The sequence below is a fragment of the Strix uralensis genome, chromosome 17 (genome assembly GCF_047716275.1).
Source record: "Strix uralensis isolate ZFMK-TIS-50842 chromosome 17, bStrUra1, whole genome shotgun sequence".
NCBI lineage: Eukaryota > Metazoa > Chordata > Aves > Strigiformes > Strigidae > Strix > Strix uralensis.
Genome location: NC_133988.1, coordinates 15,207,779 through 15,222,495, shown reverse-complemented (window position 1 = coordinate 15,222,495; position 14,717 = coordinate 15,207,779). Strand labels below are relative to the sequence as shown.

Here is a 14,717-nt window from a genome sequence, read left to right as displayed (position 1 = left end):
AGCTTCTTTCAGTATGTGGTTTTACAGCTGCTTCACGTGACACACAAAGCACAAGACAACAAAACATGACTGGGAATCAGCACCAAAATTCCAGAAAATAGGCTAAAGATCCAGGAGTTCTGCAGCATTAGATAGCTAGAGATAATTGTGAATAGCAGCAATTGTCTCCAAAGAGAAAGTTACAAAAAATTCTCAAAAAAAAAAATCTGTACAGGAGGCTTGCCCCCATGACAGGAATCAGGATACTTACTCTGAAGTTTTTTCACCACTATAGTATTTGAGTCTAACATAAATCTGTTAAGATCTCAATTTAACCAATGCCAGTGTACAGTTATTAACATTAACAGGCATTAATGCTGACGTTGTTCTCGCCCAGACTTTAGAGAGAACATGACTAACCATTCTATCTTGTTACTAAGGGAAGAATCATGCAAAGACACAGCTTTGTACGCTTTTTGAGAAAACTAAACCAAACTTACTCCGTTTCATTCTAGCCTGTATTGGCTTCAGCTCTCCTTTGTACTTTTAAGGTAATTCGCACCGTCCAGCGTTTAGTTCAGACCCAGGGAGTCACGTTCACACCACCCGAGACTTCACTGCCAGGACCCAAGTCCCTTCGCAGAGGGAGGTTCCAGTGAACCGACGGGCACCCCAGCTGACTCCTGGACACACACACACACTCGTTCGGACAGTACTATCTCCACAGTTTGGACACTAGGTTTCCCCACAGCAGAGTCTCAGATGCCAGATTCCATTAAAAAAAAAATAATTTGAGTGGTACAACAATAGGAACAGCTCAACCTGGGTGCCTCCAAAAAGGGACCCTGAACAAAGAAATCCCTGGGCAATTATACCCTTCCAATTTATGCACCCGCCCCTCACGTGCTTGTCACGCGCCTTTCAGCCCAGTGGTGATTTCTGGTCTGGGATATTTTTAACACCTTACGGGATTCCTTCTCTGTCTCCAGGCAGGCCGTTAACTGTTCTTATCTTGTCAACTTGCAGCTTCTGCTGATGGTTGTAGCCTCCTTATCTTCTGGTTTGTGCTGGCTCTGGAGGCCCTCTTTTGCTTAACTAGGTAAACGTTCAGCATACCTAGGTGAAAGTTCACAGCTTGTGGCCTAAGGTTTCAGCAAATCTAGCTACTCATGCTAAGCAAGTAATGCTAAACAAACAGTATACCAAATCACACAACATTATGCTGCAACCCCTGCATTCTAATGCTAAATGATTGACCGAGTGATTCGTTCTATTTAAAACTTACTTATTTAAGCTAAACGACAATACTAATAAAGTCATGATGTATGAAAACTGTCACAATAGCTCAGTTACTGCCAACTTGCCCCTCTGCAGTTTAGCATCAGGAAACTGAAGGACACACAGAGCAGAACAGGGAGACAGTGAAGTACATCTAACGTCCTCTCCCCAACTGTGTCACCTGTGACTAACAACTGTGTTTTGAATCAACTCAAGTTTCTGTATAGCCTTTACTGGAAAGGCCTGTGGACTGCACAAACTTTGTGTCGGCCCTTGCGTGGGCATATCTGGCAGAGAGCACTGTCACTCCCATACAGGCAGTTCATTCTTTGTCTGAGCATTCCCACATATAAAGCTGGAATCACAACCCTTCCACTGTTCACTAATGTTCAGCTGGATTTATAACATCTCTATTGAGCTAAAGACCCTCCTCTTACCACTGCATTAATGCTGCTGCACAAACTTGGTATTTCTGACTTCCACATTTGGGTAACTGTAACAATCAGCACATATTTAGATGCCCCTCTAGATTTTTCATGTTTCTATCCTACACACGCATCTTTTGCAGACTTTCCTCTCAAAATCAGAACATTTATCCTGAAGTGGTGATAGCAGAGTTCTTTCCCACGTGAAGTCTTGCACGTGATGAGATAATCTGTGCAGATTTTTGAGTCCTTATATCACAGGGCAATAAACGTTACACATCCCTTTCTAACATAGGTTATAACACAATTTGGTTTATAGTCATGAGATTATTTGTTTGTCCTTAACACAAATGACAGGCATAAATGCCTCAGTTACAGGTACTGATGTTTATTCTGTTGTCAAAACTAAAGGTCCAGCCTCTACATAAAACTTTGGATTTGACCTCTGAGCTTGGTGTTCCAGTAGTTTAGGAGCACTGTGATCCCTGAACACGTGGCACTGCCAGGAATGAAAAACAGCAACCACTTTAAATCTAGATGAGAAGCAAAGCCCTTTGTTGTGATGGTCCAGAAGTAACCGATGAAGTATTGGGAAAGTGATATATGGGGTGAGGAACAACCCAAGAAGCACTAAGAAAGCTAGGAACAAAGGTTTTCGAAAATCAGAGTTGCCTACAATGCTTTACTAGGTGAGAAATGCATGTCTCAACTGCTGAAGGTACACAGACTCTTGCTTTATGATGTACTACAGACAGAAACACTGCCATTAACACCCTAGTGCTATTAATCATGGACCAAATTGTTCCCAGTGACATGCTAGAATTAGATCCTTGGTTCTGTTCTACTTCTGAACTGTGATTTTTTTTTTTTTCCCCTTGGTGGGTAACCACAATGCCAGGCCCTGGCAGACACACCTACTCCTTAGTAAAGCCTGTTTAACAATAGTCCTCCAGGCAAGGTTTTTCTTGGATTATTGTTGCACATTTCAGGTGGCTGAAGTCACTTGGCCCCCAGCCAGCCCAAGTCTAAAAACAGTGCGCAATAATCCCAAGGAGAAGTGTACTACCTGTCCTGCTCTAGCCTTGAGCTTTCCCACAAGAACCACCACAAGTAAAACTCTCTCTGCTCATGTTTGCTATTCTTAGCCTTGTGCAGTACCAGTAGCTCCAAATCAGACCCAATGTGGAGGTCCCAGCATATCAGTTAGGCACTCATACTCTGAACCGAAAACCACATTCTCCTGCAGCATCTCAAGAGTCTGTAGATTGCTCAGAACAAAGATCTCCAGCTCCCCCTGCCTGTTCTTAGTCCTTCTCCACTGGAAGGCTGGATTCTCATCACCCTGGTCCTGCTAGGGAGCACTGATGGTGGATGAGAGGCACACTCCCATGCTTCCATCTGGACCAGTGCTGTGGTCCACTTCAACAGCTGCTCCCTAGTGAACACTGGTCTCAAAGAGTTTCAGGCACACCCAAAACGAATGTCAGAATACATCCAAAGCACTACCAAAGGATGTACACCAGCACCCTGGTACTACAGAGGCACAGGCAAGCATAGTGACTTGTCCAGGGCAACCAGATGAGGCAATGACAGGAACAGATCTGCCATTCCCCATCCCATACTACCTCCCTACCAGCTCCTACTCTACTGTGGCTGAATGCTCTGAGGGGCAGAGTTAATCAGAACAGCACTGAACAGCAAACCCCAGGTTTCTGTGGGGCAGGAGCACAGAGCTCTATAGTCATCCCATGTGCTGATGCATCTATACAGCTCCGCACAAATTTTACAAGGAGATACTCCCTTTGGCAGGTTGGCTTTTTACACCCACAACCAAACTGCTTCCAATCCTTGCAGTAGTCCAGAGCATCCCATTGAACAGTGTAGCCACACACCAGCAGATTCAGGGGTTCCTTGGACACCCTCAGGAAGCTGTATTTTTACTTATTATGTAAACCAAGAAAAGCAACAAGGTCTCTCCCTCCTGCTAGTCCCACTCAGAAAAGAAAAACATCACCCCACCAGTGCTTCTCACCTGGGGTGATGAAGGCATTCTTTAACAATAAGGACACTGTTTCAGGCTTCGGAGCAGGCACTATTTTTTGTGACTGTTTGGGCCTTGTCCCAGCACTGGCCAGAGGAACAGCTATGGGGAGTGCAAATGTCAGTTGGGACTGCAGCTGGGGCCGGGGCTGCCCCTGCAGGACAGTAGTCTGGAAAGTCAGGTTACAAGGCACTCCTGCACCGGGCTGCTGCGTCGCCAGGACAAGGTTCTGGCTCTGGCTGAAGGTGGTGGCAGGGGCGTTGTGGGTCAATGTAGCGGAAGCTGTGTGGGTGATAACTGTAGATTCACAGAGGCCAAACTTCTGGGTTTCTGGTGCAGCAAACGCAGCTGGTGGAGAGCTTAAGCTAGAATTCAGAGGCACTGCAGGCAACGAGGACTGGTGCTGTTGTGTTGCAGGTTGAAGCAGTGGCAAGGGTGTCTGAAACACTGGCATAAAAGTTTGTGGCCCACTGAGAGGCGAGTCAGGAGAGAAGTCCGCTGGCTGGATGAAAGATTCCCCACTTCTAATGCTGGAACACTGGTCAGTGTCAACATCAGGAATGACAGGAGCGGGTACTGAGGAAGCGATCAGCTCGTCACCGATGTTCCCAGCTGGGAGTGTGTTGGGCAATGAACCCGACGGCAGGACAGGAGACTGACAGGAAAGAAAAATATCACAGATTCAGGCACGACCCATGAAACTCCTGTCTGAACCCCTTCTGAGAAGGACATGGCTCATGTCTGAGAGTCTTCACAGCACATACGTGTCTGAGACGAGGCTGTTTTAAACACTGAGAACCTCTCTTACCTGGGAAGAATGGCTGCTGCTGTCTGTAGTAGCTGAGCTGACAGCAGACACAGAAAGGAAATAATTACTGGAACGACTGGGTGTGAATAAATCTGAAATATGAAAAGTCATCTATCAATTTTCTGCTTTTCATACTCAAGGTACAGCATTGCTAGATACTAAAATTCACAGGAATATCAGTATTATTTAGCAAATAATGAAACTATGAGATTTTTGCTTCATACAACTGCTGCTGACTGAGCAATGAATTATTGTCTTCCAGAGGAACTGATCTCTTCAGGGCAGACATCTTCAGCTTTCATGCAAGCTGAAGACAATACAAAAATCAGTCCACAGATGGGGATTTTAAGGTTCACCTACAGGCAGATAGCCAAGAGCTGATTCCCAGTGCAGTCCCAAAAAATTCGATTATCTGATGCAGACTGCATGCAGGCCCAGCAAACAGATGTGACTTTTGACTTCCATGAAGATCCGTCAGTAGTAGTTTAACGCCATATGTAATTCTTGAGAGTACCAAAAAATGTTCCAAGACAAACAAAGTGTTAAATCACTTCATCCCTAAGAAGTGTTAAATAGGAAAACCGATTCTGTGAGTTCTTCTGTCCAGGTCTGATGTTCTATCTTTAATTACTCAGTGACTTAAGGTCTAAATGCTATTCTTTTGAAAGGCAAATTAACAACCAGGTTCAAACCTTGGAATAAACAATCCTTAAGTCCTGAAGTTACCTAAACCCAGGTAAGTAAAGGACTGGGGTCACAGTAACAAGGGAGTCTACCCACATATGCATCTGCTTGAAATAATGAACAATGAAAACGTATATCAAGTGTTCTTCTTCTTTCACTCAAATCTCCTGCCTTCTAAAGAGAACAGATATCTACAACGTTTAACCATCTTTTAAAAACTAGTTCATAAATCACTGCAATTTTAAATAAATTAATTGACTATATATATGATTCTTACCCTGAAAAGGCTCAAAAGTATCCATAAAATCAAAATTTGGCTGGAGAGGAATAAGCCCTGGTTGAATCATGTCAGCATTTCCTAAGTGTGCTGCAAAATTCAGGAGACAGATTAGATTAGCTTCATATCACTCACACAGTAACAGCAGTAGGAATACAGAATTTGGCTAGAACTCCAACACACACTCTACAGCCAGGCTTGGCCAGGATGTTTACAGAAAAACTCCTGCTGAAATGCACTGAGCATCTGCTTTTCTTCAGAACTGTAGCACAGTTCTGAAATCAAAACCATTGGGGAATGAAACTTGTAACTAGTAATATGGAAGAGGTGAAACCTGAAGGGTCTAACTAACAACTGGGGATTGCCAAGCTTAGATGCCTCCTGCTCCCTGTCCTGCCCCTGCTGCACAACCCATAAACTTGCTGGGAAGCACAACCTGAACCACCACAGCTCATAGCGCAATATTTTAAAATAAACCATCGTCCATTTTATTTTGCCTCAAGTACACTTCATGTAAACCACAGTTGCTCTGGAGTTGCTCAGACACCTTAGACATCCATGCAGCAAGGATGATGCCCAGCAGACATCTGCTGTCCCATTAGACACAGCTTTCAGTTAGAGAGCATTTGACAAAACTGTATAGCTCTTGGGATTGTTTTTACAGATGTGACTTGCACTTGTCCTAAGGGACACATCCAAAGAAAAATACATAGACACTCCCTTAAAAATACACACACACACATATATCTTTGAGATAAATAACAATGCCTTCACCACTGATAAAGGTAAACACTGCTCATTACAGATTTATTCAGAGCAACGTTAGAGGACAATGCTAGGAGCAGCACGTAAGAAGTTAAGAACAGAAATTAAATTTGGATGAATAACTGGGATTCCGTAACCTATAAAGCATAAGACAGCTACACTGCCTGACGTATTTTTATCTGTATCAGCAAAGTAAGATAAATTTCTTATGCAAGACTAGAAGCAAAGCAACAAACCACGCTTCTAGAGGTTCCCACTGCAACACCAACAAATACCTATGTCCCTGGAATTTGGCCAGGAAACCAGTTGATGTGAAGACAGTGTGGAGAACAGCGTATCGGTGAACTCAGACATAAGCATATCTGCATCCAAGAGGCTGCCTTCCTCCATAGGGACAGGGGTTTCTCTGCCATACCTTCTTTTTTGCCAGAGAACCACATCCTCATCCTGCCAAAGGAAAGAAAAGTCAGGCTGCCTAGACAATGCTAAAGTCATCTGGTGCAGATATTTAAAAACAGCCTTAATTTTTCACATTTTTAGAGAAAGAAACTCTCCTTTAGGAGCCATGCAAACAGACTGAAACAGATCAGTGGTACTTCTAATACACAAACAACTTCAGCTCACTGATTTGAGCAACAACAGAAAACTTCAGTGGAATAGCAAGACACTGGGAATGTTTTTTGCCTAAAAAACCCCAGGTATTGACTAGAAGCACATAAGGCAAAATAGCTTCATCAACACTTTCTAGTTTCATTGATTTTACGTATATTTCTGCACCTACAGTTTAACGATCCCTTGGTTTGAATAAAGATTTAAAAATAACATGCACAACAAAAACTCAAAGCAAACAACTCCTATCTTGAAGTGTATCTGAATCTCTGAAACATACTTAAGTGTAATTGTAATCTGACTTTGCACAAGGTATGCTGATATTCTTGTGGGCACTTTTAGCCCAAGAAAAATACAACATAATGTGACTTGGCCTACCTGTCCTTCACTACAGGCTAAGCCAAATTGCATTGTCTTGCATTTGCTGTGGACTAGAAGCCTACATAGTCAGGTTCTTGTGGCTGAGCCAACACGCAGCTGTAACTACACCAACATACCATGATGGTGCATTGGAGCTCATGGCCAAAACAGCTGAGAGTTTTGTGAAACTGGAACAGATCCAGACTTATGCTTAGCTCCAAAAAAAAAAAAAAAAAAAAAAAAATCCAGAACAGTGCTTCTGATCATCAGTTTATATGCCCAAAGTAGGTTTGATGGCTTTAGGGGGCATACTAAACGGTGATGCCATTGTTCCTTTAAACATTTTGCCTTTTTTAGGATGCTGGCCCATTATTTGCCCATGTTGTGGGCAGCAGGAAGATCTGCAACATGTAGAACACACATCTTCACAGATCCAGTTCCACAAGCAAGGCAGTAGTGCCAGCTACGACTCAGTAATAAGATGAAACAATGTGTCAGCCCTCAAAGAGATTGATCTTTCTGGGCACCCAATACTGATTCTCATGTCTTTTGTCACAGCACTTTACATTCAACCTCTCCTCCACCCAATTTAAGCTACAAATCTTCCATTGCTCTCTAAGGCGCAGAAACATTAAGGTGTCTAACCTTAATTAAGGCTTAAGCAAGATGCTTATCTTCAGATTTTAATCAATGCAAGCTACTGCATGTTACAGCTTTGTTACGTATTGCAGCTTCTACAAGCATAAATGCTGCCACTTATCACTGGTATTACCTACCCTGACCAAACTTGAAAGATCTTCATCTTTATGTTTCTGCAACTGCAAAAGGAGAACAAAACAGATGTTAAAGTCAGAATATGTCCTGTATATGCCAGTAGAAGACCGGATTTTGCAAAACTTTTAAAGACCCAATCATGCACAATGAGTCCCTGCACAATAATTTTTAGTGAAGTGGGACTAATCAGATGAGTATGCCCGTACTAGCTTATCATCTGTTTCAAGTATTCTTCCATGCTACCAAAAGTGACATCAAAACTCAAGAAGCAACAACATACTGATCAAGTTCAAGTAAGCTACTTTCACCGTGTAAACCAACAGACCCTTTTCTTGAAGTATGTTCTCCACTTGTGGTATTCCCTGATGACTATTTCAATTCTTCGTTTCCAGTATTTCCCTTCTGTTGCAATGGCCTGAAAACACAAACACATACCATGAATTACACAGAATCACATAATGGCTGAATGTTCAAATAAATTTCCAAGCAAATATTCAGGCATAAAAAATGCAAAAGAAAGCATGCTAATTCTGTTTGAGCTCATGTATCAGCAGCCCACAGTCCCAGAGTTCAGCTATCACAGAGCAAATCTGACAGTACTAACTTCATCTTTCCCACAATAAACAAACAAGAGATGATGTCTGACTGCACTGTCAGCATCTTTCACATCAGCTCAACCATAACCAATAGTGAAGAAATGGAAAAAAAAAAAAAACAACAAACTTTAAAAGGAATTTACAAAAATGTAATGTATAAAGCATACAACACCCTGTTCTGCAGAAAACAGGCAAAGAGAATTTCACAAGGTTACACGAACATGCACACACGTACACAAAAGCTGTTAAGAATGACGCAAAGCAATGGAAACCTGATGTCCAGCTCAGGGAGAAGCATGACCTTGCAGGCCACATACTAATTGCAACAAAAGTATCAGAACAATGTGGGTCTTTAACGTATCACAGATAGCAGTGTATAAGTTGGGGACAGCAGGCTAATGAGAGCCTTAACACAACTTTCTTGTGTTTGAGGGTCATCTTTCAACACAAACATCAACACTGTTCTTGCAAAAACCTGAGACAGTTCCACAAACTCATCTGGAATTCCTTTGAGTTATAAATTATTCTAGAGTTATGCAGTATAGAGAGAGTCACATATTGCCACATCAAGGGCCTCACTGGTTTTCTGCAAGGAGCCAGAGGGCAGACGTTAGTTTTCATTTATGTTTACAAGAGCACAAAAATGAAAGTACGCAAACTCATATTCGCTCTTTTTGTGAAGTTACCTTGACAGAGAAAAAGAAATTGCTTGTTGTCTTGAAACCACACCTCATCAATTATATAAAATAGAGAAACTCTCACAGGGTCACTTAGATTCAATCCTGAAAACATCATCACTCTGATTTCCCACTGACTTCAGCAATCTTCAGCCAGAAAAGAGCAGTGGCTGTCAAAATCTTAACTATTCAAATTGTACTTCTATGACTTATGTTTCACTAAACCAGAACATAGACATAAGTTACACAGATAATAAATATCCTTCCAGTTGCACCTTGATCATCTGAATGTGATTAACTTACAAAAATGGGTTCAATCTGCTTTATATTAATGGTTCCTTCTAAATAAAGACAACAGAGCAAAGAATTTCTATGCTGCTCTCACATCTAGTGGACTAGAAAATCTTGTTATAAACTCTAGAGCTCATTAGTCGGTTCCTCAGGTTTTACGTACCTCTGGCCGACGATGTTCATCGACATCCACAGAGCCGTCCAGTGGAGTCACAAAGTGGCACACTGGATTCTTGCGCTTCTCCAGGTCTGAAACAAGAATGAAAATGCAAGTACTCAGCATGTGCAGGCTCTGCAGAGAGCTCTGTCACTTCAACAGCAAGATGTGGAAAAAAAACCCAAACAATCTAGTCAGAGTTCCTTCCAGATAACCAACAGAAAATGGGGAGATCTCAGGTTGTGCTTGGACACTCAGTACAGCCTGTGTGGACATCTTGAAGAAAGCACTGATCCAGTGGCACTGCCATGACGGCCTCCAAGACATCTGGGCCTTCAGCAGGTTTTTGGGCTTTTCATTAGACGGTAAGTTCAATCCTCTTGCTTCTTACACGTGTATCTCAGAAGATACTTTACAGCAAGTGACACAACCCAGCACAATACTTACACTGCATATACCATGCCCTCCAGATGGCGTTGTTGAGACGGATTTTATCTCTCCACTGAAGTTTCAAGCCTTTAAAATTTTTCCATTTTGGTGAAACCAGCTTTCCACTGAAACAAAACAGACAACAAATCATTCTGCTTTCAGTTTTTCTCTTCCAACTCCTCTCGAGACAAAGCATCCACCTAAAACTGCCAACCTGTCAACAAAAAAGTACAAGCAGCTACACTTGGCCGGTGACTTTTGCCATACGCTGTCCATGGCTTACTGATCTAGGTGCCAGAGACGAGTCCAATTTTCAAGAGTCCTTCATATTCTCATCTGCCTGCTAACAACTGTCACAACTGGTCTCACAAGTATCTTCAGCAGAACTGAAACTCATTTCACCCACACTTTTCTCCTTTCCAGTATCCCACCTTCTCAAATGCCAGCCTATGAGCTTTCATCAACTGAGAAAAAGATTGCTCAAATTAAGCCCAAAACCTGGCCTAGAGGTTTTTGCACATTTGGCCACATAAAGTTTTGGCTTGGATTTTGCCGAGGAGCTGGATGAAGTCAACACAAGTTGACTTTTCTATAGTTCTACGTGACATTTCTACAGTTCCATTCAATTTTTCAGGTTGGTTACACTGGGAAGGAAGAACGAAATGCCAGTTTTGGCCCAAGAAAAACTATCACCCACCAATTCTACAATGCCAGTAAACACAGCTGGGCACAAAGGATCACAAAGAGGTTAGAAATAGTAACTTTTGCCCAAGGAAGGCGAAGGCTGGAAAGAGAAATGGCTTATGTATGAACAGTCTTGGGAGGGAGATGGAAGGAGAAAGGAAGGAGCAACAGGGACTCCAGTAAGCACTGTATAAACATGAACTACCTAGCCCTTAAAACACACCTTTATGAATCACTAATCCATAATACTGACAGAGCAGAGGAAGTAGGAAATATTCATAACGTAGTAAATTGCAAGCCACAGATTAAAGTACAGGTATTGTGCCTATCCCAGGTTCTCCCTGTCATTTTTTTGGTTTTAGCCATACGTCTTCCTAGTTTATGTCTCCTTATGCTGTTTGTGCATCCTCGCTACAACTGAAGTGGACCAGCAATACAAACAGCAATACAAACTGCAATCGATACCCCAACACATGCAAAGGCAACAGGTTCATCCTGAAACATTACAAGCATCAGAACAAGAGGTTAAGGTCTTCTGTAGTGACGAGTACACAAATGAGTGACACGAGCAACGTCACCTCCAATACTTTGCCCTCTCAGAAAAGATCACTGAGCACCTGGTCAATCCGGAGTGACTTCTACCATGAACTGCAGTGGCGCTAAAGAGACACGTATTAGAACTGGCCTGTGCTAGAGCACTGTGTATTTGCTATCACACATTCAGTACAAATGAACTCAAAGAGCTGAATTATTCTTCCTTTAAAGCTCTAAAATCACTGTGAGAAGAGGAAGTACATCCTGCAGAAGTGCCAGGCACTTCCCTTGGCCTGCCCAAGGCCATACAGAGGCAGGCCTGAGGCTGGAGAACTGCTGGTTCCCAGTTTCCTACTCGGTCTGGGAACCCTCCTGATAGCAGATCTTTTTAAAGAAAACTTCTAATAAAACTTTTAATACTATAAACGAGTAAAACGTCCTCACAGTCTACACAAAAGACAGAATGCCAGAGCTGCCAGTAGTAGGATATTAAACTACCATTTTCTTCAAGTATTTGGATCTTCATTTCTTTTCTCCCTTGCTAGCACCACAACTGCTGTTACCACTCAGGTATTCCTACAACCACGACAGTAACAGATGAACAAACACTAGACCTCAGCCAAGTGACAGGTGAAGGAAAGCCAGCTCTGATCTTTCAATTTTACTCAATTTAAGGCCAGTTGCAGCAATAGGTTAAATCATCATCAGGTGAGCTGTTGCCCAACAGTAAAAAAATTACTTTTAAAGAAGACGAGGAGGGGAAAAAAAAAAAACAAAACAGAAGTGTTATGTTTTTGTATGCTTTTGTACACACAAGGAAGCAGGTGTAGAGACCACTAAAATGACAATTCACAGCAGCAAGAGAGCAGGTAAGTGACAAGCTTGTGAGTCCTGTGCTCACCACGGTCCATGCCCAGCTGCCCCTGCAGGGCACACGCTGAGCCCCCTACGCTATGCTGTAAGGCTCTGTTGCCCTTTGGGACTCGGGTGCTTGAGAAGAAATAAAACTACAAACAAAATCTGGTACACAAAATAGAACATTGGCTCCCTCTAAGGCAAGTAGACTTGCTGGAGCAAGCAACTTTACTGACTGGAAGTAATAGTAAACCATGTCAACTGTTAGCAAGGAATAGGAAAAATTATTATTAATGTACTTGTTTTATTCTCTGTAGCTGGGCTCTAAGACACTCAGTACAGCCAAACTTTCTATGCTCACTGAAGTCTAGGAAAGCCTTTCTGGCTTTTTTTTTGTGCTAATACACCCATATGCCACTCTGAAATACATCTCCCAGAACGTCACTTCTAATTTTCAAGACTCTTTCAGTTTATGGAAAATCTCCAGATTAAGTATTTTATCTCACTGTTATCCAGCTGCTGTGGGTCAGGGCAGACAGTGGATCTCCACCTGTTTAATATTTCCCCATCTCTGCAAACTATCTCATCACCTTCACAGTGTTCACTGCACATTCAGCTCTGTCTCAAAATCATTGCATACATTGTTTTATCATTCCTTCTAAACCCAGATTAAAGCACATCTTTTTCTGTTTCTCACATGTACATTAAGTTTGGAGACAGAAGATTAACATGCTGATGCATCACCAACACTGACAAAACGCCCACATGCCTTTGACTAAGAAATCTGTCAACTTAATGTTCATCTCTTCATAGCTCTGTGCGACTGGACAGTTTGCCAAAGCAACAAAACTCTAATAATCTTCACACAGAATAACAAGAACAAATGCTTTTCTACAAAATAACTAAAAGGAATTGTAATTAATTCTTGCATCTTCAAAGATCCAAGTAAAACTGGAATTAAAACACAAATAGTTTAAAACATTTTCTATTACATTCTTACAAAATGCTAAACAAAAATAGTGCATCAAAAGAAGGAAGTGATTAAGAACCTATTCTTAAAATAATTATTATTTTTAGTTCCCATGGGAGCAAAGCACAAGTCCATCTTGAGATCATAAGTGAAACGACTTTAACCTCAGTGAAGAGGAATCAGCATGAAGCTGACAACAATATTTAGACACTACTCCAAATTCCAAACTCAATGGAAAGTCAATTACTTTGAACAACACTGTGACTGAGAGCAGCTGCCTAACTGAAACCCATCTTCAGATTTTAAAGCAGCAAAACAACAACAGAAAAAAATCAAATTGAGAGACCCACTGGCTGCTGCTCCTGCCAGCTCCCTGTCTCCTAAGACCACGCCAACTCCTACAAGAAATGAAGAGCAACCAGCCAGACGGTCACAATGTACCTGCGAGCATCAAACGGCAGCGCACACGTGGTCCTCGCTCTTTCTACAACGGCTGCTGCAACTCTGCAGGAGTGCTGGTTCCAAAGAGGGAAGGAGGAGAGTGTCCCAAGGGAGGCTTGGACCAAATACTGCATGGTACAAGCCGGGACTGCTGCATCCACACCAGCAAGTGGCATGACCTAGAGGATGCTGGTGCTGCACGGACAGTGCCCAAGGAGAGGAGCGCCGAGGGAACTAGGTGCTCGGTTGCATTCTGCAGGGGTCGTTGCTGCCAGAAGCACAGCCCGTGCTACCCGGGATGCACCGGCTCATGTAAGCAATGCTGGAGGAACATGTGACTTTCCTATCTTCATCACTATCAAACACAGATCAAATCAAAGTGGCTGAAAACCATCTGGTGGATAATGTGCAATACATTCCAGCAGCTCAGTTCAGTCTCCCATGCACAAATCTCCACCTCCTGAGACCAAATGTCCTCAAGTGATTTGATCACTGCAAACCAACTAAAAAAGCTTCAGCTGAACAGCCAACAGAGCTGGAATTCCCCTCGGACACAGGGGCCCCGACGTGCTTTGGAGGAGTCGCAGTGTTTTCAGAAGAGAAGCTGCAGACAGTCAAGGCTGCCACTTCCATATCTGCAGCTTTCACCTATGAGTCCTGGATATGCCAAAAGAGGCTGGAGTCCATTCCCAAGTGTTTTTACATACTTCTTCCCAGCTCAGGTACTATCTCAGGCAACTGAGATCCAAGCAGGCAGACATAACACAGGACTGATCTGTCAGAGTAACACAACTCTCTCCATTTTTAATACTCCAGTGAAAGCAGCTGTGTTAAAAACAATTAAAAACTTCCAAATATCACAAGATTTGCAGCAAAGTACAAGACACAGATGTCCATTGTGAGAGCATGACCTGATTCCCTTAAACACGTTTTGATTTTTAAATTTTTCTTCTATCAACTGAAACGTAATTAGGGAGAAGCTATGGATTCTAACATGGTACAAAACAGATTTTACCTTGGCAATGTTTTTTTTTATGCAAAGTTTTGCCTCTGAGAAGCTCATCATTTTCTTCTAGAACACCC

The 14,717-nt window shown here is 42.5% G+C and overlaps 1 protein-coding gene across 3 annotated transcripts in view; it reads right to left on the bottom strand.

Annotated features, from left to right (window-relative positions):
• MLXIP (MLX interacting protein) overlaps window positions 1-14,717 on the bottom strand; it is a 53,904-nt gene that overhangs the window by 15,684 nt on the left and 23,503 nt on the right. For all 3 annotated transcript variants that reach the window (XR_012631265.1, XM_074886845.1, XM_074886846.1), the window contains exons 2-9: window positions 10,169-10,275; window positions 9,728-9,813; window positions 8,326-8,415; window positions 8,003-8,044; window positions 6,533-6,704; window positions 5,493-5,582; window positions 4,532-4,623; window positions 3,715-4,378 (exon numbers count right to left, since the gene is read on the bottom strand). Coding sequence is in view for 2 of the 3 variants with exons in the window: in XM_074886845.1 (XP_074742946.1) it covers window positions 3,715-4,378; window positions 4,532-4,623; window positions 5,493-5,582; window positions 6,533-6,704; window positions 8,003-8,044; window positions 8,326-8,415; window positions 9,728-9,813; window positions 10,169-10,275 (1,343 nt within the window). In the remaining variant the exon portion in view is untranslated. The remainder of the gene's footprint in view (window positions 1-3,714; window positions 4,379-4,531; window positions 4,624-5,492; window positions 5,583-6,532; window positions 6,705-8,002; window positions 8,045-8,325; window positions 8,416-9,727; window positions 9,814-10,168; window positions 10,276-14,717) is intronic.